The sequence below is a fragment of the Hirundo rustica genome, chromosome Z (assembly GCF_015227805.2).
Source record: "Hirundo rustica isolate bHirRus1 chromosome Z, bHirRus1.pri.v3, whole genome shotgun sequence".
NCBI classification, from domain to species: Eukaryota; Metazoa; Chordata; class Aves; order Passeriformes; family Hirundinidae; genus Hirundo; species Hirundo rustica.
The window spans coordinates 44,265,032-44,286,688 of record NC_053488.1 but is presented as its reverse complement, the minus strand read 5'-3'; the positions used below and the strand labels follow the sequence as shown (position 1 = coordinate 44,286,688).

Genomic DNA, 21,657 nt, shown 5'->3' with positions numbered 1-21,657 from the left:
TCTATCCTTTTTTTGACACTCAATGTGATAACGAATACTGTCTTTTTCAGCTACATACACTTAAAAGTGTCAGTCTTGGCACAAATATTTGAGGTCTTGGAGTAAATAAGAAAAATCTTTGCAGTATATAGCCATCCTATTTTGCTCTGTTACCTTTCACTTCAGTGGGGAAAATAAGATAAAACTTCTGATGGTTCTTTCAAAGGTGTTATTGTAGTACTTTACCGAACTGTTTTTCCAAGGGTCTACTTTTTGTGGTGTTTACGCAGCTGAGAAGTACTTTGGAAATACAAAATTGTATCCTTGCAGCTGCTTACTACCACAAACCTCTGGGCTGAGGGGAAGGAAGAAGTGCTTTTTGTCTGCTAGTATTCCAGTGTGGAACATCTCTCACTGCATTCTGACAATGTCTGAATTCAGCTTTGAAGTGAAATAACAAATTCAGAGAATTCATTCTGTCTTCCCATTTGTCCTGTTGTTTTCACTGAATACCAAACACGGAAAAGATAAAATTAGTTTAGGAAAGGAAACATTGTTACTGTGATACATGCCAACTGCTACCTGATTAGCTGACATTTATGTTAAATTCCTTTCCAATTAATTGACTTTTACGTTAAATTATTTCACAGACAAAATCTTTCTGAGCCCAGCAAAAGAAAATATTTGCAGCTTACAAGTGAAATAAGATAATTGTGTCTCTAATATTCAGACTATTTTAATTAGGTTTATGCTTAATTTTAAAACATTCTATCTCCTACTGACTACAGTGGGGCTACTTATACTCTTAAAGGACACTGCCACTCTGAGTGCATTGTGGAATTGTCATCAGCATCTAAATAATTTTTTTATCTGTTTGTGTTTCACATTGCAATGCCTGGAAGAGGGAGATCATATGCAATTTATTTATTATCCATAAATCTCAACTTTTAAAAATATTAATATTAAAATATTAATATTAAAAATATTATTTCAGTTGTATTTTCATTTTATTATGTCACTCTTTGATGGATTTTCTCTAGTATTCATGGCAATATGAAATAAGAAGTATCTTGAATAGATTATCTTACAGTCTTGATACAATCCAGAACATCTTTTAATAATTTGTTAATTTAACTGACAGATTGATGATATAGATCTTATTAGTGCAAACATGGAAAATTCACTGGCTTCTATTGGTGGATTTTGCTGTGGAAGATCTTTTATTATTGACCATCAGGTAAGACAGATCTCTTTTTAAATAGTCTGGCACTATCAGTTACTTATATGTAAGAATTAATTATTAATGTAAATTTGCAAATATGACATAGTTGATTATGCAGTCTTTGATTCATATCGAAACTGTCTGGTTCCTATGAAAGATTGTAGATGAATTGGAGACCTACTTTTAAATCCTTAGATGGTCCTGTAGGTGTGGAGGAGATGTTTTAATATATACATGAATTAACTTTTAAAACATTGTCCACATTACTATAGAAACTTTTTTTTTCCCTTTTCTCCCATAGCGATTGTCTGGTCAAGGCTATTGCTTTTCTGCCTCCCTACCTCCTTTGTTAGCTGCTGCTGCTATTGAAGCTCTGAATATTATGGAAGATAATCCAGGTACTTAATTCAGGAAAATGTTATCCTTCAGCCTTTCTTCACCCTAAACTAATAATTTGTGCTTCTCCCTACTTTAATTCCTCACCTTTTTACTCGGATGTCCTCTTATTTTTTTGCTAATTAATTTCACATGCATGGTTTTCTGTCTTTTTTCTTTTTTTTCATTCCCACTCTGCTTTTCTTCTTCAGTGCTTCCATCCTTTTCTGTCTTCCAGCTGAAAATAAGCAAGTTATTTGAGGCTAAGAGGGACACAAATGGTTTTTTAAAAGCAAATAAATTTTTATTCTGCTGTTTAGATCTGTGATATGCCTCTTCCTTAAAAACATATTCCTTCAGCACAAATGAAGAAAGAGAAAGTTAAATAGAAACAAATGTTAATATATTGCCTCAGGACAGAGCAACCCTCTCCTTTCCACTTGCACTATATAATTAGGGATTTTTTCCTTCTCTAGTTAAGCATTCAGGTAAGAATCGGAGGAATGATCAGGATGCAAACTGCCTGCAATTTGCAAGGCCAGATACAGGGCATGTATATAGAGTTGGCAGACAGAAGTTTCTGCTCTGGGAGTCAACTAGAAAAGCCCTTATAAAGATCATCTAGTTCCAACAACCTTGCCATTGGCAGGGACACCTAGACCAGGAGCTCCATCCAAAAAGATTGAAAAATCTTTTTGCTGTCCGGCAATTGAGCCCAGAGCACAGCAGTGCCAAATCCCAGCCAGTAGAACACCTGGGAAATACATATATATATATATATATATATATATATTTTTTTTTTTTTTTTAAGGAAGTGGAGGGGCTGAGAGGCACATGAGGACAAAATTGGCCAAATTGTGAAATTGTGTAAATTTGGTTTTAACCTTCATTTGCATCAACAGATTGGAGGGCATCTGCAAAGATGCAGTCTTTAATTTGTGACAAATAAATAAAAATTACTCGGTAGCCCATATCCAGTTGTCTGAAGTGAAACAGGATCAAAAAAAAATTAAGAGTAAATTACAGGACTGTTAGGTGTAGTGGAGGGTTAGCTTTCACCAAGGAAAAAAAAAAATTCCTTGCAAATCCAGGAGTCAGTTTTCTCACTAAGAATCTGCAGTGAACTGGGGAAAGGATCAACGAGCAGAGTCTGCATGGCAATAGATAGTTATGGATATTTATAAATTGGACCTGCCATTTCAGTCCCATTGCAAATTGTTTATGTCATCCCTTCCATATGGTTGTGAGCAGCAGCAGCTCCATATGCAGCTGGAATAATGAGATAAAGGGAAGTAGTGCATTTGTCAGGGTTAAAAGCTTGTCATTTCCTGGCAGAAATAGGAATCGGGAACATTAAGAAGAGTAAAGAGACTTACTATAAGTTCAATGGATATACATACCTTAGTTTGATTCCAAATGCTGTATTTGACATCTTAGACAAATGTAAAGTAGAAGCAGGAAGTCTAAGCATTTTCTTTTTCTGTTTTGTTTTGGGGTTTTTTGTGTTGTTTTGTTTTGCTGTTGTTTTTTGTGTGTAGACATTTTTCAGACTCTCCGGACTAAATGTGAACGAATTCACAAAGCTTTGCAGGGGTAAGTGTGGGGTTTGGGGCTTTTTGGCTTTTATTTGGCTATGCCTTTATAATGCCAGCTTTAAAATCTTCTTGCCCAAATCTGTTTCTGGTTTTACAGATGCTTAGACTGGGATATGTACACTCAATTATATATGTATTGAAGGAGAAAAATTATGCTTTCCCGCTGTCTTCTGTTATACTACTAAAAACAGTCCAAGTTCTTTAAATCCTTTACAGGTTTTGAAATGAGATTGTATCCTAAGGCTATTGAGGAAGTCTGCAATCTCTTACACATTAAAATCTTTAGGAGAGTGTGATAGCTCTCAATGACACAGTGTTGATAAGCATTTTGAAAATTGTCTAAATAAAAGCATTTGGGATGAAGCTGTGCAGATACTCTTTCGGAGAACTCAGTGCATCTTTCAATCACCTTGAAAACAATATTGGTCCTACATATTTGACTTGAATGTTGAAATAGTAATAATACCTGTTGTTCTGGAGGCACAGAGAAAATTGCTAGAATTTATCTGAAAAATAAGGTTTAAAATTTTGTAACACTACGCTGTTTTAAAAGATGGCTGACTTTTTTTATCTGTCAGGTTTTGTTACTAAAAAGATACAGGAATTGCTGTGATATTCAAAAGCAGTAATGTGCAGTAATTGTACAATTGCATTTTACAATTCTTCCCCAATTTTGTGTTGCATATTACAGAAATTAATAACCTTTAAAAACACTGATACAAATCTCTAATACGTGGTTGATTATACTAGTCTCTTTGGAATGATACTACTGTCAAATGAGTCTGATCTTCTTAAAATGTTATTAGGCAAGCTTATTAAAGTCTAGAAATCAAAATTAAACCTGATAGTTGATACGCATTTATGTGACCTGTTAATTTTGGGGACCGGAGCAGACGTCTTGCTTGGATATTGAATGCAGATTTTTGGTTGGGAATAACTCAGTCCTAAATGTGTGTGATGTATCAGGAAAATGGCAATCAAATGTCAGTTTTTCAGTCAAAGTTTAGTCAGTTAAAGCCAGTTAACAACTGTTTCTATGTACGGATGAGGGAATAATTATAGTCATATAACTAATTTTAGAGGAGCTTCTGACTAAGTGATAGATGATGCTGTAAAGGCTTTCTACAGGAAATAATTTAAAATCATAAATTTTGAAAAATCTTGACAAACCCCCCAGCAAGACTTTTGTTCTTTCTTACCCCTTAAGTGATAAAGAGGTGACTTGATCTAGCTAGCTGGGTTTTTATCAGCAATTTACATGCCTAACACAGACATTTCTCATACATCTTCATAAGGATTCTTTAAGAATTTCTGGATTATAAATCCTTTTTGCAAAAGGATGAGTAACTGTTGTTATACAAACTTACTGAAACTCCTTAGAAAAGACATTTATTTGATAAATTTGTTATCTTTATGTAATGCAAACTGAAATGCACATTTTGTCTGCATTAGTATCAGTAAAGTGAAATATCCATCTTTTCTTACTCACCACCTAGAAAGGAGAAACACTTGTTATCTAGACTTTCAACATGTCTTCAGGTAGGATGTACATCAAAGGTTTTTTTATTTGTTTTAGGATTTCTGGTTTAAAAGTAGTGGGAGAATCTTTTTCTCCAGCATTGCACTTACAGTTGGAAGAGAGCTGTGGATCTCGTGAAAATGATGTGAAGTTACTCAAAAGAGTTGTGGATTATGTAAGTGTCCCCGTAGTCATTAATATATTTTGTTGCCTTTGAATGTTAATAATGAAGGATGCGTAGAGAGGCTTGTCAGGTAACTTGTTGAAATATCTTGTAGGAATGCTGCAAGAAACTTAGTTTCTTTGCTGATTATACAGCTCCGATAAAGTTTATCTTCTAACCATTTCTTGCTGCCTGTAGTTAGGTCTGTACCTCTGGATTTAAAAATATACATTAGATTATTTACTTCAGGAAGCAGTTAATTCCTGTTACCTATTTCAGTGCTCAAATCTGCATATAAAACTGTTGCTTGGACAGCTTCTATAATGTTAATAAGGAGAGTATTCCGGAGGTGCATTTTAACCATTTAAGGTCAACCTTTGCTTTTTTGCATCCATGAATTTCCTTTTTTATGTGTGAGCAATCTAATACTCTACATGTAGTATTTTTCCCTTCTTCAGTACGCATTGGTTCTTTTTGTCCCACATGAAATGTGAGGGTCGATGGAAAGCTTTATCTACCAGCTGGCAAGTAAACAAGACTACACAACAAAAAGAAATTCCAAAGTTAATTTCCTTGAAAATATGCTTAAACATGATTTAATTGCCTGATAAATACATTATGTTTGCCTGATTACATGGGGGTAAAAACTAAAGACCCGCACCCTAAACTGTTTTATGTGTTAAAGCTGTATTGAAATTAGAGATGATTTTGCACAACCTTTGCAACTGCCATTTGGGAGACAACTTGCATTTATCTTGACACCAGATTAATAAAAGTTAGTTATATGTATTTGGTGACCAAAAGAATATGCTATCAGAAATTCCCAGGTTCACTGCTGTATTTTCTTTATTTGTAGTGCATGAATAGTGGTATTGCATTAACACAGGCTCGCTATCTGGAGAAAGAAGAAAAATGCCTTCCTCCACCCAGGTTAGCAGAAAGTTAATGTGTTGCTTGAATTTTTTGGGTTTTTTTTGGCTATGGCTCTCCATCTCTTTTACATACAATGATGGAGTTTTGTTCAGTAGACTGGATTGAAATGGCTCAATTTTGGGGGTATATTTTCAGTGGCTGTTCCAGGTTGCTAGTACCGTTAAATAACTGTATCAAAACTACCTGTATCTTGAGGATCAGCATGTAGCCTGTTAGGAGGCACATTTCCATGAGCTGCACCCCAATAGGTAAAAAAGATAACATATTTCTGCAGTGTATATGGCAGAGTGGCAGAGCAGGGGCAAAAAGTAGTTTGACCACATCTGTTTAGTCGTATGTCTTGTTTCTATTTGAATTTGAATTTGAATTCGTAATAATTTTCCTACAGAAAGTGATCTTGATGTGTTGAAATCAGTACAAAACAATTCTAATGCTGAAGGCTAGGAGTAAAGTTTATTGTGTATGTTCTGGTTTTCTTTTTCTAGTATTCGAGTAGTGATAACAGTGGAACAAACAGAACAAGAACTGGACAAAGCTGCATCACTTCTTAAGGAAGCTGCACAGTCTTTGTTGAACTAAGCTGCTGGTTTTGGATTCCTCTTTTCCCACCTTAATCAGGAGAAGTGTTTTACACTATACAGTGACTTCCAGATTCTTCCACATTGAAACCCGACTAATAAAATTTTTCTAGAGTGCTACAAATGCAGTGAGGGGAAGAATGCTGAATTTTGGAGTTGGTGAATAGCACAGTGTTGTTCCAATTCAAGCTCTGCCATTTACTAGCATTACTTTAAAATGGGATATCACTATTGCACTCAGGACTCTCTCATAAGTTAGTATAAAAAATTTTGCATTTATTTTCTCAAGCCCTTAAACTTTCTCAGAAATATGTATAAACATTCAGTTTTATCCCAAACCATGTGAAATGTGTTGGTTTTTTTCCACTTTCTCAGAACATGGAAACTTCACTTCAAATAGATTTCAAGGAATTACGCCTCCCAACCTTCCAAATGAAAATACACTGTTCCTAATACTGCCAAAAGGGTAACACATTAAGATAGAATTTTGTGCTACATGATGTCATTTATTATTGAATTATAGGAGGGGGGACCTTCAATTCTTTTTGTTTATTTATCATTCTCTAACCATTTTTGGAAGCCAGGTTCTAAGAAAGCCAGACAGTAAATTCACATTAAATACTATTTGCTTTTTGCATTCCATATGTAATTATATGCATGTTTGATACAATGGGTGAGGTTTTTCATATTATTAACTTTGAAATATTTAAAATCAGACTTCTGAATTGTGGAACTGATGTCATTCCAGTGTAGTATGTTCAGATAAGGGAACTTTGTACCAGTCTTGAAGAAGAATAATAGGCAACATGGAAAATGAGCCAAGGTTTTGAAATAGTAAGTAAATAGCAGCTTAGTCAAACTACTTTTGAGCTCAAAAAAGATGTGTGCTTAGATTTATCTGTAAACATCTATACCTTAGAAGGGAAGACTCAGAGATAGCTACTAAGCATTTAGATGGTACAAATACTGCCGAAACACAACTCAATCTGTGCACATAAAATTCCCAAGTAACTTGAAAGTAATATTTGGAGGTTTGCTGTCAGGATTTCAAGTAAACACAGATGGACATTACATTTACAGACACTTTACTTCAATCAGGAAACTGGTAAGGAGCTATGTACCTTTTTATAAAACAAAAAGTGCAGCTTTTTATTTCACGATTTTGCTTTAAGAACGCCCATCTAAAAAATTTCTATTCTGCCTAGTATGTGTTTAGTTGTTTTGTGCTTATGTGCCTTTTTGGTTGCTACTACAAGGATTACAGGACTATTTTTGAGAAACATAATTGGTAAATATAAAGTTAATCATGTTTGATTCGTATTTTTACTTAAAAAATTGGATTTTGTAGCATGATCAACCATGCATTGTTAAATACTCTGCATTAGGTGAGCAAAGTCTGTATTGCCTCCAGTTCATAGAGACTGTTTCTATGCTGGCTTTGAAAAGTTTTCATCTGTGTACATTCAGACGGAACATCTAAAGTTGTGTTAGGGCACTTCTGTGATTGTTGCTTGACATTTTGAAATAAGTCAAATAATTATCTGTGCAATGTAGTAAAACCTTCATCCCAATGTGAAAGAGTATCCCTATTACACTGACATGTATGTTTTCTGTGTTAACTGTGAGTAAAAGCCAGTGAGACGTTAGCAACTTAAAAGAGAAAAAAATGTGCAGAATGATACAGACTCCCATTTTACAGACTGAAACTGAAGTGCAGAATAGTCTTCTTGAAGACCTTCAGAGACTGTGAGAAATGGAAATTAAATGTTACCACTCTATTTCGGTCTTTTGAGCCATTTTTAGCTGGATAATTGAAACCTGCTAATTCAAGTGAAGTCAAGCCTTTGATATATGAACTTGGAACAAATGAGGTACTTTGATTCCAGTGCAGCATATTAAATGGGTTTGGAGTTTGGATAAACCTGGGAAGGTAAGCAAATAACCATTGGCATTGAAATCCTACGTTGCAGAATCTATATTTAATTCTCTTATTTTATATTAGGTTGTCTGTAGATGGGGTGGAATTTTTGTTGTGCTTAGAGAACTAGCAATAATTTTTAGATACATGGATTTGTGTTATTTTTGTTCTTGGTTTGTTGAGTATTTTTGCTTTTAAATGAAGTGATGACAACTAAGGTAGGAAGTAGGAGAGTGAAAATTCTAGAAATTTCAAAGCTAGGTGGTTCTGACAAAATAAAAGTTAAAAAAATGTTGCTAAGAGATGCCATAATCTGATTCATTTGAGAAACACATACACATCATTAAAACATTGGTAAAACTGGCTTTGTCCTTTTTAACTGTTCACCAGAAGAAGGATTTAGATCACAGTAAAGTGAATACATTGGTTGATAGCAGCTGAAGTGCTCTTGTAATACGTGTTTTACTGACAGGTTATATGCATGGTCTCTGTGAGAAATTAAGACACTTATGAGATGTAACTCGTGGAGTGGGATATCCCTGGTCAGTTGAAGCATGTCTGGCTCCTCTTCATATTGACTTTTTTGATAAATGTCTGTCATGGCAAGCAGATGAAGAAATGGGTGGCTCTAGGGAAAAACGTTCATTTGGGTTAGGGAGAGCAGGTGATTCTGATTAAACTTCTGACATTTGAAAAATCAGAAGCCTGTTAAGGTGCTTAACTGCTCAGTGCTCTTGGCTGATAAATAATATACAAATCTTTGTTAGCTGCGTTGTAGTTACATTTGGACGAATTGGTATTTTTCCATCCCATTTCTTCAGATGTGGGCATGAGACTGGAGTTCAGTGTAAAGCTATTAAGTAGGATGCTGTGAGATGAATCAAACACAAGGACCTTATCCCAAATTTCAGAGTATCTTTTGAAAATAAATTTTGTTTCAATTAATTTATTTTGCTTTGCCACATACTTGGAACAGTTTCAGCTAAATGGATAATAAATCCAGTATTTTAAATAGTGATCAATTTTATTAATTTTTTTTAAAAATTACTTTAAATATCTGGTAGTTGAGAAGGAGGGCATTTTAATTGTAAGAAGCTGTCCATTTGTTGAAATTGATGAAACTAATTTTTTGCAATATATGAGGACTGGGGTGGACTGGAAAGAATTTATACTTTAAAAATATTTTATCTTGAAGAAACATGTCTACATGATAGATACATTCCTATTTTAAACAAAGAGATTTATTTTCCTTGAATATTTAAAAACATTTGATTGCTATTGGTGTAGTTTCGTGGTTTTTATAGGAAAAACTACAGATGCCTTTTCTGTTTCTTATAGTAATCATTATTTTTGGATAGGAGGTGAAACGCATAAGGAGGGTATTAAGAAAGAAAGAGACGTATAGCTGAATAACTTTGATTTTTTTTTTTTTTTTTTTTTCACTTTTGAAATATGAACCCTGTCAATGCACAGAATGGTGTACTGTCTCCTTTCTGTCACTCCATCTGGACTTTATTTTTTTAAACAGGGTTGTGGAGTGTTGGCATTCACTGATCTAAGAAGTTGCTACTGCAAAAGTGTCTTGCATCTTAAGATGACTAGAGAAGTGCACATGTAAATGTACAGAGCTGTAAGTGCTGCCTAAACAGAGGAAATATTTACAACTAACAGAAAGCATTTGTACATTAAACTGTTTCAGTGTCCTAATAAAAGGAAATGTCTGGATAACTTTTCTTCCTGTGTTTTCATGTTCTTTGGCAGTTTTCATGGTAATAAGGTAATGGAGTTACTCTGTCTTGCTGTTGATAGATTTTCCAGATTTTAGGTTCCTGTCTATTGTGTACTGGGTAATTGCAAAATATGTATAGTAGAAGTCACAGAAGCTACTAAATCTGCTGAAGAGTGCCTATCAGGGAAGGACAGTTTCTACATGTCCAATTTCTAATACTTCGGTAGTACACACTTTCTGAAAACCACTACTATAGGAAGCTAGACACTGGGCCAGATACAGTTTTGTTGTGACTCAGAATAGAATTTCTGGTGTATCAACAAACTTGAGTCCAGGTGACATGTCCCCCAGCTTTGAGACACCTTTACAGAATAAAATACTGCAATTTTGCCTACCATATTTTATGGAAAAGATTTCTCTATCTTCCCCTTCTATTATAGGTGTTACCACTTAATTCAGTATGCTGTTTGTATAACGAAGCTGCATTTTGCAGCAGAGGATTCAGAGCTGGGAAAACACAATAAGTATTGGAGCCAAAGGAATAGCTTAAGTAGAATTGGAAATGTGTAATCCACTGTTTAACTTACATTTTAAGTAGGCCAAAAATAAGTGATTGTCTCACTCTACTCAGCATTTGTCAGACTATGCTTCTGTTCTGGTATCCACAATTCAAGGAGGAACTTGGAGAAGGTCCAAAGGAGGACCATGAAGATGGACATGGAGCTGAAGAACATGCCCTGCAAAGAAAGAAAAACTGAAGGACAATTTTCCAGTTCTTACACAGTGTCTACAAAGATGGCAGAAGCTCTATTCATAATAAACCATGTGAAGAATAGAAGGGGCAATAGAATCATAAAATAGGTTGGTTTGAAAGGGACCTTGAAGATCATTTAGTACCAACTGCCATGAGCAGGGGTACTTTCCACTAGAGCAGGTTGCTCCAGCCCCCATTGATCCTGGCCTTGAACAGTGCCAGGGATGGGGCATCCATAGATTATATGGGCAGTATAACAGAATAGAATCATTAAGGTTGGACCTCTGAGATCAAGTACATCCTTTGACCAGACACCACCAAGTCAACTAGACCATGTCATTAAGAGCCATGTCCAATCATTTCTTGAATGCCTCTAGGGATGGTGACTCCACCACCTCCCTGAGCCGTCTGTTCCAATGTTTGGCAACCCTTTTCATGAAGAAATTCTTGCTGATACTCAGCCTGAGCAGCTGAACCCTTGGTACAGCTCTTTACCAGCTTGGCAAGTTAATAAGCAAAGATGCTCTTCTTGTCTGACAGATGGACTCCACCAACCCCCAGCAGACCTGGTTTCTCAAGGTGTGTTGCATGGAACATGATATGTACAAGTTGCAAGGGAAAAGGTTTCATCTTAACATAACTTCTTTATGATGAGAATGGTCAATCACTGGAAAACAACTTCGTCATGGATTATGGGAGATTTTCAAGATGTGGGTGGACAGGGTGCTGAATAATTTCATCTAGGCTTCCCTTCTCACAAAAAGTTGTACCAGATGATCTTTTGAGGCTCCTTCCACCTTGGTGTGTTCTGGGATTCTGGAGTTCTGTGACTGTAACTCAGAACAGGAAGTGGAAATAATTTTTCACACTTGATCTAATTGAAATTGGGTTTTGTTTGGAACAAGCCCATTTTTGGTTACCAATGTCATGGCAGGTGTTGAGAGAGTGCATGAGCAAGAATTAAAATCTCTGCATTACTGGAAGTACAAGTTAGGCTAATGACTGAGAGGATAAAATAAGGTAATGGAACACCAGCACTCCATGATAACCTGAGTGGTGATGTTGAAGTCCTCTCATTAGTTCTAGCAGTTTGGACTTTTTCTGTCCTTTTACAAAATGAGGTAAAGAAATGGCTGTTCTCAAGAGTTAATTGATGAAAGAAGAAATATGATTTTTTGTTGTTGTTTTAACTTTGTCCTGGATGGTATTTTAAAAAAAAAAAAAAAAAAAACCAACCAAATAACAACAAAAAACCCAAAACAACAACAACAACAAAACAACAAAAAAACCTAGCCTTCTGTGTATCATGTTTGTACAGAATAAAGTTTTGCCTTAATAGTGAAAGTGGACTTTAATTATGGAATCTAAACAGGCAACAATACTCTTTTACCTTCGTAATGCAACCTTTAGGTGTAAAATGTGGGAGTATTTAAGTGGCCTTTAAAGTAGTTGAGAGTAAGGAATATTCAGTGATAATAAGATTCCTATGACAGTTCTGAAAGAATATTTTATTGGTGAAATACTGTAGGTCTATTTTTTTATCCATCTTTAGATTTTCAAAGACAGGCTACATACAAAGAATCTGCATTTACAAGAACCAATTTCCTGACTTCCTTATGGATAAAAGAACTAGGCATGATAGTTTTACTAAAATTTGCGTATTAATTTTTTAATAAAAAATTTTGAAATACATTAACTGCTCAACTTTAAAAGCTGTTTAACCTTGATTGCTGTTTTGAGAATGAGAATTTAAAAATGTTTAAGAATTTTAAAATATTAGAACTTTTGAGTAGGTTGCTTTCTTGTTTTTTGAAGCTTTTGCTATTTCCTGCATTTTGTTTTCCAGTCATCTTCCTGCTTTTTTTCTTTCATTTTTCAGGACAGACACCAACACTAAATGCATTGCTAGATGTTTGATATTACACAAGTAATGTGTATTTGCTTTAATATGATGGTACAAAATAATTTTATTTATTTGATGATACTGATGAAAATAAAATGTCCTGTTTCCATGGTGCATAGTGCTGGTGAATGCTAAGTGTAAGTTGAGGTCTGTGGAAACAAATACTCAAGGTGTCAGTGATCACCTCTAGGTACAGAAGGCCAGTTTTTCCATTTTAATATTTTTTACAGTTTGAAATCACAGAGATTAAGTGTGGGTAAAATATCACAGCTGCATTGTCAGATATGCTGGAGTTACAGGTCAAAAATGGAAACATTTTTTGAATACTGTGAGGTGAAGATGGTGGAAGATGATATTTCTCACAAAGGCAGTATTTGGTCGTATTTGAGGAGCCTTCAATTCTTGCACAAAACGCAAGTGCTCATTAGATACTGGTTAAGAGTAGTAAGTTGACTGCAAGGTGCTGCAGTAGAGCTGCAGTGAAGGAACTAGCAGAATCCTTGTTATCATTAGTAAAGAGACTAATTGTTAGAAGCTAACAGTTCTGTCTCCAGAACTGTTGCTCACCTGTTGTTGGTCCTTTCAAAGTCGAGGTAGTAACAAAGTACACTGGAGAATGGTGAGCTTGTACTGTGAATTGGCACATAATCAGAAATTGTTTGCAGGATAAAATGCTGTTTTACCTCACAGCAAAATGAGATGCAACTGCATCAGAAAGAAACTAGCAAATGAGCTAAGTTACATATATGTTTTGCAACCCAGGGGAAGAATTTGGTGTGTGATATCAAGGGGAATTTATTAAGTATTCATATATATTTCTATAAATACATTTTTTATGCTGGGCTAATAAAAGAGATCACAGAATCAGAGAATATTCTGAGTTGGACAAGACCAGCAAAGATCATCTAAGTCCAACTCTTTGCCCTTCACAGGACAGCCCCAAGAATCATACCATATGCCTGAGAGCATTGCCCAAATACTTTTTGAACTCGTCAGATTGGTGTTGTAACCACTTCCCTGGGAAGCGTGTTCCCCAGCCACCCTCTCAGGGAAGAACCTTTTTCTAATACCCACCCTAAACTTCCCCTGAGACAGCTTCAGGCCACTCTCTTGAGTCCTGTCACTGCTACAGAGAAGAGAGCCTGTCCCTGCTCTTCCATTTACAAGGAAGCTGTAGACTGCAATGAGGTCTCCCCTCAGTCTCCTCCAGGCTGAACAGACCAAGTGACCTCAGCTGCTCTTTGTATGGCTTCTGCTCTAGACTCATCACCTTCTCCTGTGGACATTCTCTAATAGCTTTGTATGCTTTTTATATTGTGATACCCAAAACTCCCCCCAGCACCCAAGATGAGGCAGAACAGAGCAGAGTGGGACAATCCCCTCCATTGCCTGGCTGGTGGTGCTGTGCCTGATGCCCTGCAGGATATGGGTGGCCCTCCAGGCTGCCGGGGGACTGCTGACTTACATTCAACTTGCCCTCAACAAGGACCCCCAGGTCCCTTTCCATGGCAGTATTTTCTAGCATTTTGTTCCCCAGTTTGTACATCCAGGGTTGACCTGTCCCTGAAGCAGAATCCAGCCCCTTTCCTTGTTAAATACCACACAGTTGGTGATTGCCCAGTCCTCTGATTTGTCAAGGTCTCTGCTGGGCTTCTCTGCCTTTGAGGAAGTTGACAGCTCCTCCCCCTGGTGGGCTTAGTGGTGTCTTCAAGTCCTGAATGCAAGTCCTTTACGGAGATACTGAAGAGAGCTGGGCCTAAGGTGGAATGTTGAGGAACCCCAGTAGCAACCAGTCGTCAGGCTGGTGTAACCCCACAAAAGGTGTTGAAAACAGCTAGACAAAATACCTCTCCTAATAGTTTTGACCAGAGATAAAGGTACATCAAATGGCAGGGTTTGAACAAGTTTTGGCAACTTCAAGCCTTAAAATGGAAGAACCCTAAATGGTCAGTGTAGAAATTGCTTCATCCTCCCCAACAGTTCAGCATGTGGGCACTACTTCAGCCAAAGAGATTATTTGTGCAGCCAGCAAGAGAGAAGAAATATTTCCATGACCTAACTCATGGATGAAGGAGTTTTTGTTGTAACAGGTGATAAAATGGCAACAAAGCATTTGCCTTTGCTGTAGTTTACTGTGGAACAGTTCTTGAGCAGCATGAAACTCGCACAGTGCCCAAACTGTTTACCATTTGAATATCTTTCTTGGCGACTGAAGGGACTAACTGACACAGCCCATCACTTTCCATGAACAAAAGTAGTCTCAGAAGAATCTTAGACTGCTAGTACACAATGTTGTGTGTTTGTCTATCATCCCTTAAAGGGAGTATTGATGGATTTGAGGACACAATTGGAAGAATTGGACATAATGAGGACATGCTCCCATGAGTGGACAAAATCTCATCAGGAGAGGCTACATGAATTCACAGAGAAGTATTTAAATAAACAAACTTGGTTTTTTGGCTGCAGTATGATCATGTTGATGTTTCCTACTTGTCTGCACTCAAATGTCTAAGCATTATGCTCATCAGCAAGTATAGATATTTTGGTCAGTTAAATTTGCTAATTTTTATAAATTCTGCCTCTACTTGAAATGTCTCAGCTACATAGAGGTGACTAGAATGGAAATATGTATTATTACTTTGAAGTGACAATTGTTATCCTTCCCATACCACAGCATATTAGGAAGAGTGCTCTGCAGCACTAAGAATATGGGTTTTGTCTGTCTAGGTTTTAAAAGACAGGTATTTGCCAGGAGAAGTGGGGCCTCTCTAGGAATGGGGAATTCCAATCCCGTCCCTCCAAGTTATTATAATTTGGATGATTAAAGAGGCTTTTCAGTCAGAGCTATGGGGAGAGGAATAATAGTTCTTTACTAGTAAATATAACAGGACAAACAAACAAAAACAGCAATAATATTAATAATAAACAGAACTAAGAACCCCGAGGGGCTTTGTCTCACAAGTCCTGGGCAATCTGATCTCTTGGGACCCCAAGAGCACTAAGCCGAAACGGTGGGTTGTCCCGGCAGGCAGAAGGGGAGTCTCGGCAGGCAAAGTAGTGCTGAAGAAGCCGTGACGGCTGGACAGGGGCTGACCCAGCTCCAGCAGGGCAGGCAAAAAGCTCTGAATTCCTGGGCACTCCAGCAGATGATAGAATTCCCAGGACTGGACCCTCCGTTAACAATGGACTCCTCACACAGACAACAGTCGCCCGACCGTCCTCTCCGGAAAACTCCGGAGAGCAGAAGAGGCCACCCACGGCTCCTGGAGCCCCTGAGCCTTTCCTTCCCCCTCCCCAACTAAGTGATCTACTTCTTTTGTTCGAGCCAAGCGCCCTTTAAGCATCAGTATTTAGTCTCCTAGCAACATATGGGGGGGGAAAAATTCCACAGGAAAACTTAACCCCCAACATTATCCACCCTGTTTTTACCCCCATAAAAACACATTATATTGAATTTAAACCTTTAAATAATATACATATATACATGTGAATATGGATACAGACACAGTCACAGTGTTCACGGAAAAGCAAGGTCCCCTTGAGGTATGCAGTGGGTCTCTCCATTCTTTTGCATCACCCACCAGGTGCAGCCAGGTCCCTGAGCAAAAACAACCCCAGGACCGGGATTGTCTTTGCTGGAGGCAGAATTAATCCAAACAGTTTTTCCCAGCATACCTCTCATGTGTACTACTGGAACTTTATCTCCATCTCTTGTTCTCAGGGGCTCAGATTGGGCGGGGCCTGCTCGGTTGGTAGAACCTCGAGTGTTCACTAACCAGGTGGCCTTTGCTAAATTAATCTCCCAGTTCTTGAAAGTCCCCCCACCCAGTGCCCTCAAAGTGGTTTTAAGCAGGCCATTGCACCATTCAACAGTTTCCTGGCTGCTGGCGCATGATAAGGAATATGGTACACCCACTCAATGCCATGTTCTCTAGCCCAGGTGTTTATAAGGCTTTTATTGAAATGCGTCCCGTTGTCAGACTCAATCCACTCCGGGGTACCATGTCTCCACAGGATTTGCTTTTCAAGGTCCAGGATGGTGTTCCGGGCAGTAGCATGGGGCACAGGGTAGGTCTCTAACCACCCAGTGGTGGCTTCCACCATGGTCAGCACATAGCGCTTGCCTTGGCGGGTTTGGGGAAGGGTGATGTAGTCAATCTGCCAGGCCTCCCCGTACTTGTACTTGGACCATCGCCCGCCATACCATAGGGGCTTCACCCGCTTGGCCTGCTTGTTGGCAGCACACGTTTCACAGTCATGGATAACCTGAGAAATACTGTCCATGGTTAGATCCACCCCTCGGTCTCGTGCATTTCTGCCCTGATGACCTGAGGAATCATGGGTCCATCGAGCTAGGAACAACTCTCCCTTGTGTTGCCGATCTAAGTCTATCTTTGACACCTCTATCTTCGCAGCTTGATCTACCTGCTTGTTGTTTCGGTGCTCCTCATTAGCCCAGCTCTTGGGGATATGGGCATCTACATGACAGACTTTTACAGGTAGCTTCTCTACATGAGTGGCAATGTCCTTCTACTCATCCGCAGCCCAGATTGACTTTCCCCTACGCTGCCAGCTGGCCTTTTTCCACCTGTCCAGCTAAACCCACTGGCTACCATCTATGAATCAGTGTAGAGGCAGAGCTTTGGCCACTTCTCTCTTTCAGCAATGTCCAGGGCCAGGTGAACAGCTTTGAGTTCAGCAAGTTGGCTTGACCCACCTTCTCCTTCAGTGGCTTGTGCAACCTGTCGTGTGGGGCTCCATACAGCTGCTTTCCACTTCCGGTTCATCCTTACGATGCGGCAGGAACCGTCAGTGAAAGGAGCATAGCGTGTTTCTTCTGCTGGCAGTTGGTTGTATGGTGGACCTTCTTCACCATGTGTCACTTGTTCCTGCTCCTCTTCATCTGTGAGACCAAAGTTCTCACCTTTCGGCCAGTTTGTAAATATCTCCAAAATCCCAGGGTGATTTGCGTTTCAAATGCGGGCGTGCTGCGGGATGAGGGCAATCCATTTGCTCCATGTGGCGTCGGTGGTGTGATGGGTGGAGGGAACCTCCAGCACCGGTAGTCGAGGTGCCAGCAGGAGTTGTGCTTCTGTGCCAATCACCTCTGAGGCAGCTTGAACTCCTTCACAGGTGGCCAAGATTTCCTTTTCTGTTGGAGTGTAGTTGGCTTCGGACCCTCTGTAGCTTCAGCTCCAGAATCCCAGTGGTCGGCCTCAAGTCTCCCCAGGCACCTTCTGCCTAAGGCTCCAGGACAGGCCATTGTGCCCGGCTGCAGAGTAGAGCACGTTCTTCACATCTGGTCCCGTCCTCACTGGGCCAAGGGCTACTGCATGAGCAATCTCCTGTTTGATCTGGGCAAAGGCTTCTTGCTGTTCAGGGCCCCAGTGGAAATCATTCTTCTTGCGGGTAACCAGGCAGAGAGGGCTCTCATTCTGGCTGTACTCAGGAATATGCATCCTCCAGAAACCTATGGCGCCTAGGAAAGCTTGTGTTTCCTTCTTGCTGGTCAGTAGGGACATTGTGGTGATCTTATTGATGACCTCAGTGGGAATCTGACACCGTCCAACTTGCCACTTTACTCCCAGGAACTGGATCTCTTGGGCAGGTCCCTTGACCTTGCTCTGCTTGATGGCAAAACCGGCTTCCAGGAGAATTTGGATGATCTTCACTCTTCTCAAACACTTCCATTGCCGTGTTCCCCCACACAATGATGTCATCGATATACTGTAGGTGCTCCGGAGCCTCACCCTTTTCCAGTGCAGCCTGGATTAGTCCATAGCAGATGGTGTGGCTGTGTTTCCACCCCTGGGGCAGTCGGTGGATGCCCCTCCAGGTGAAAGCAAAGTGAAGCCTGCATTCTGCAGCCAGAGGAATGGAGAAAAATGCATTTGCAATGTCAGTTGTGGCATACCATTTTGCTGCCTTGGACTCCAGCTCGTACTGGAGTTCCAGCATGTCCGGCACAGCAGCGCTCAATGGTGGAGTCACTTCGTTCAAGGCACGGTAGTCCACAGTCAATCTCCATTCTCCATCAGACTTGTGCACAGGCCACATGGGGCTGTTGAAGGGTGAGTGGGTTTTGCTGACCACCCCTTGGCTCTCCAGCTCACGGATCATCTTGTGGATGGGAATCATGGCATCTCGATTTGTCCGATACTGTCGGCGGTGCACTGTCGAGGTGGCAACTGGAACTCGTTGCTCTTCTACCTTTGAAGTCCTACTGCAGATGGGTTCTCCGACAGTCCAGGCGAGCTATTCAATTTCTTAATGCCCTCTGCCTCCACAGCAGCTATTCCAAAGGCCCACCTGAGCTCCTTAAAGTCTTTGTAATAGCCATTCCGGAGGAACTCTACTCCTAAAATATGCAGGACCCCTGGGCTAGTCACAATTGGATGTTTCTGCCACTCCTTTCCAGTCAGGCTCACCTTGGCTTCCAACAGAGTCAATTCCTGTGATCCTCCTGTCACCCTGGTAATGGAAATGGGTTCTGTCCCCACATATTCCGATGGTATCAGGGTACACTGCGAACCAATATCAACTAAAGCTTCATATTTCTGTGGCAATGATGTGCCAGGCCATTGGATCCACACCGTCCAATAGACTCAGTTTTCTCGTGCCTCTCCCTGGCTAGAGGCAGGGCCCCTCTAGCACCAGTCATTATTCCCTTCCTGGGCATACATGGTAGAGGTTCCTTCACAGGGATCTGACATATCATCCTCACTTCTATAATACTTGGCAGCTTGGTCATGGGATGTTGAGGCTACTTTCATCTTAGTGGAACCCCCTTGGTTAGCGTTTCTCTCCTTGAGCTTACGCACCCGTGCTGCCAGGGCAGAAGTGGGTTTCCCATCCCACCTTCCCACATCTTCCCCATGGTCACACAGAAAGAACCACAGGTCAGCTCGTAGGGTATACCCTCTCTCTCTAGCTGGGGGACATCGAGCTCTGACTCGGGCCTGTAACTCACACCAGTGCCACATGGGAACTGTTCCTCCTCATCTCCTCCCTCATCTCCTCCATCTTCTCCCTTATCTCCTCTCTGAATTCCTTAGCCATGGCAGAGACCTGAGCCTGCATTAGGCGACTGATTATACTCTTGTAATGTCTGAGCTTGTTGGCTACAGAACCCACTGTCTCTCGGTTGTTATTGGCATTAAATGTTGCAATGAATGTGGCATATGGAGATGGTCCTAGAGCTCCCAGATTCCATAGCATTTGCCCTGTGCACCTGACTTTGTCGGTCCATGCTGTCTACCCCTCCCAAAGAGTTCCTCCAATACTGCCACTTCTCTCAGCTTTTGGACCCCCTCCTCAAGGGTCTTCCAGCGCATTCTATGATGGTGCTTCTGCATTCTGTCTCTGTGGACAAACCTCTCCTGTACACTCATTAAAAGCCACTCCCAAAGGGAAAGGGGCCCTGGCTCCCTTACGAATACCTGATTCACACCTGAGTCCTGGGTCAAGGGTCCCAAATTCCTTGCCTCACTACTATCTAGTTGCACACCTATACCTATAACGTCCCAGACCTGAAGTAATCACGTTGTATAAGCCTCACATCCCCGTTGTGCAAGATCTTTTTGCAGATTACGGAGACTTTCATATGTCAGGGACTCAGTGATGATCTCAACCTCTGACTCCCCCCCGGGTTGTGAGAGCCCTCCTTTCTTATCCTTGTTGCCTGGGTGCTCTGATTTCACCTTGTACTTCTTTGTTTCCACAGGGGCAACTGCTGCTGGCTGTGGCTGCCCCTGTGGTTCAGCTGGAACCTGGACGGTTGTAACGTCTCTGGGTTCCGCTGCTGCACCATCAGACTCTCCTTTGTCGGGGCAGGGGGAGGGTTTCCCAGCAGCTGGGGCTAATGAGGCTTCTACAGGAGAAATGTGCTCCCTCAGCATCACCCAATCTGGGTGGTTTATTTCTGAGGCAGGCTGTGGGGCAGGGTCAGGCTGTGGGGCAGTATCCTTATTCCTTAGGGTAGGTATAAGGGTGGTTATCCAGGTCAGTCTCCCCTTATCTTTAAAAGCTAAACAGAACAGGCATACCAGCAACACCAGCCACTGTATGATATCATTAGCATTCAGAGATTTGAACCCTTCAAAGACTGGTGGGGTAGGCCCAAAGAGCTGGGTGAAGGGTTGGGAAAAAATTTCCCCCGGTGTCATTTCTTCACAGTAGGTACCGTTGTTATAGTAACCCCCATAACACACAGTTAGTGTATGATAGCCCTGAATCCATGTGCCTGCCTTCCAGAGGAAATTAAAAATCCACGAATTCCTCACCTTGTTAACCCAAATAGAAAATTGGATGACAGCCGCAGTAGCCTTAGTTATAGGGCCCATGTTTAGGTGAGAGCCTGGAAATGGGAGAAACACGACCACCACCACATTCCACCCGAACCAACGTAAGCCAGACCACATGATATCCAGTACACAACAATGTAGGCACTTAAGAACTGTTATTCCTTTTTCTCTTAATGCCCTCATGCCCCACTATTGGGCACCAAATTCTGTCTTGGTTTGAAAAGACAGGTATCTGCTAGGGAGAGGCCGGGCCTCTCCAGGAATGGGGAATTCCAATCCCATCCCTCTGTGTTATTATAATTTGGAAGATTAAAAAAAAAAACTTTTCAGTCAGAGCTATGGGGAGAGGAATAGCAGTCCTTTACTAAAAAATATAACAGGACAAACAAACAACAACAGCAATAATAATAATAATAATAATAATAATAATAATAATAATAATAAACAGAACCAAGGACCCTGACGGGCTTTATCTCATAAGTCCCGGGCAGTCTGATCTCTTGGGACCCCAAGAGCACTAAGCCGAAACGGTGGAAACTCCGGGCTGATGGCTGGAAACGGTGGGTTGTCCCGGCAGGCAAAGTGAGTAGTGCTGACCCAGCTCCAGCAGGGCAGGCGAAGAGCTCTGAATTCCTGGGCACTCCAGCAGATGATAGAATTCCCAGGACTGGACCCTCCGTTAACTG

At 40.3% G+C, this 21,657-nt stretch overlaps 1 protein-coding gene across 3 annotated transcripts in view; it reads left to right on the top strand.

The window, feature by feature from the left end:
* SPTLC1 (serine palmitoyltransferase long chain base subunit 1) overlaps window positions 1-10,015 on the top strand; it is a 43,286-nt gene extending 33,271 nt beyond the window's left edge. The window contains exons 10-16 of one of the 3 annotated variants that reach the window (XR_005704448.1): window positions 1,121-1,216; window positions 1,503-1,599; window positions 3,115-3,169; window positions 4,748-4,865; window positions 5,710-5,783; window positions 6,272-8,294; window positions 9,811-10,007. Coding sequence is in view for 2 of the 3 variants with exons in the window: in XM_040090472.1 (XP_039946406.1) it covers window positions 1,121-1,216; window positions 1,503-1,599; window positions 3,115-3,169; window positions 4,748-4,865; window positions 5,710-5,783; window positions 6,272-6,365 (534 nt within the window). In the remaining variant the exon portion in view is untranslated. Of the gene's footprint in view, window positions 1-1,120; window positions 1,217-1,502; window positions 1,600-3,114; window positions 3,170-4,747; window positions 4,866-5,709; window positions 5,784-6,271 lie in introns of all 3 variants that reach the window. The other 2 variants (XM_040090472.1, XM_040090473.1) reach the window with 2 other exon arrangements.
* Window positions 10,016-21,657: the final 11,642 nt, after the last annotated feature.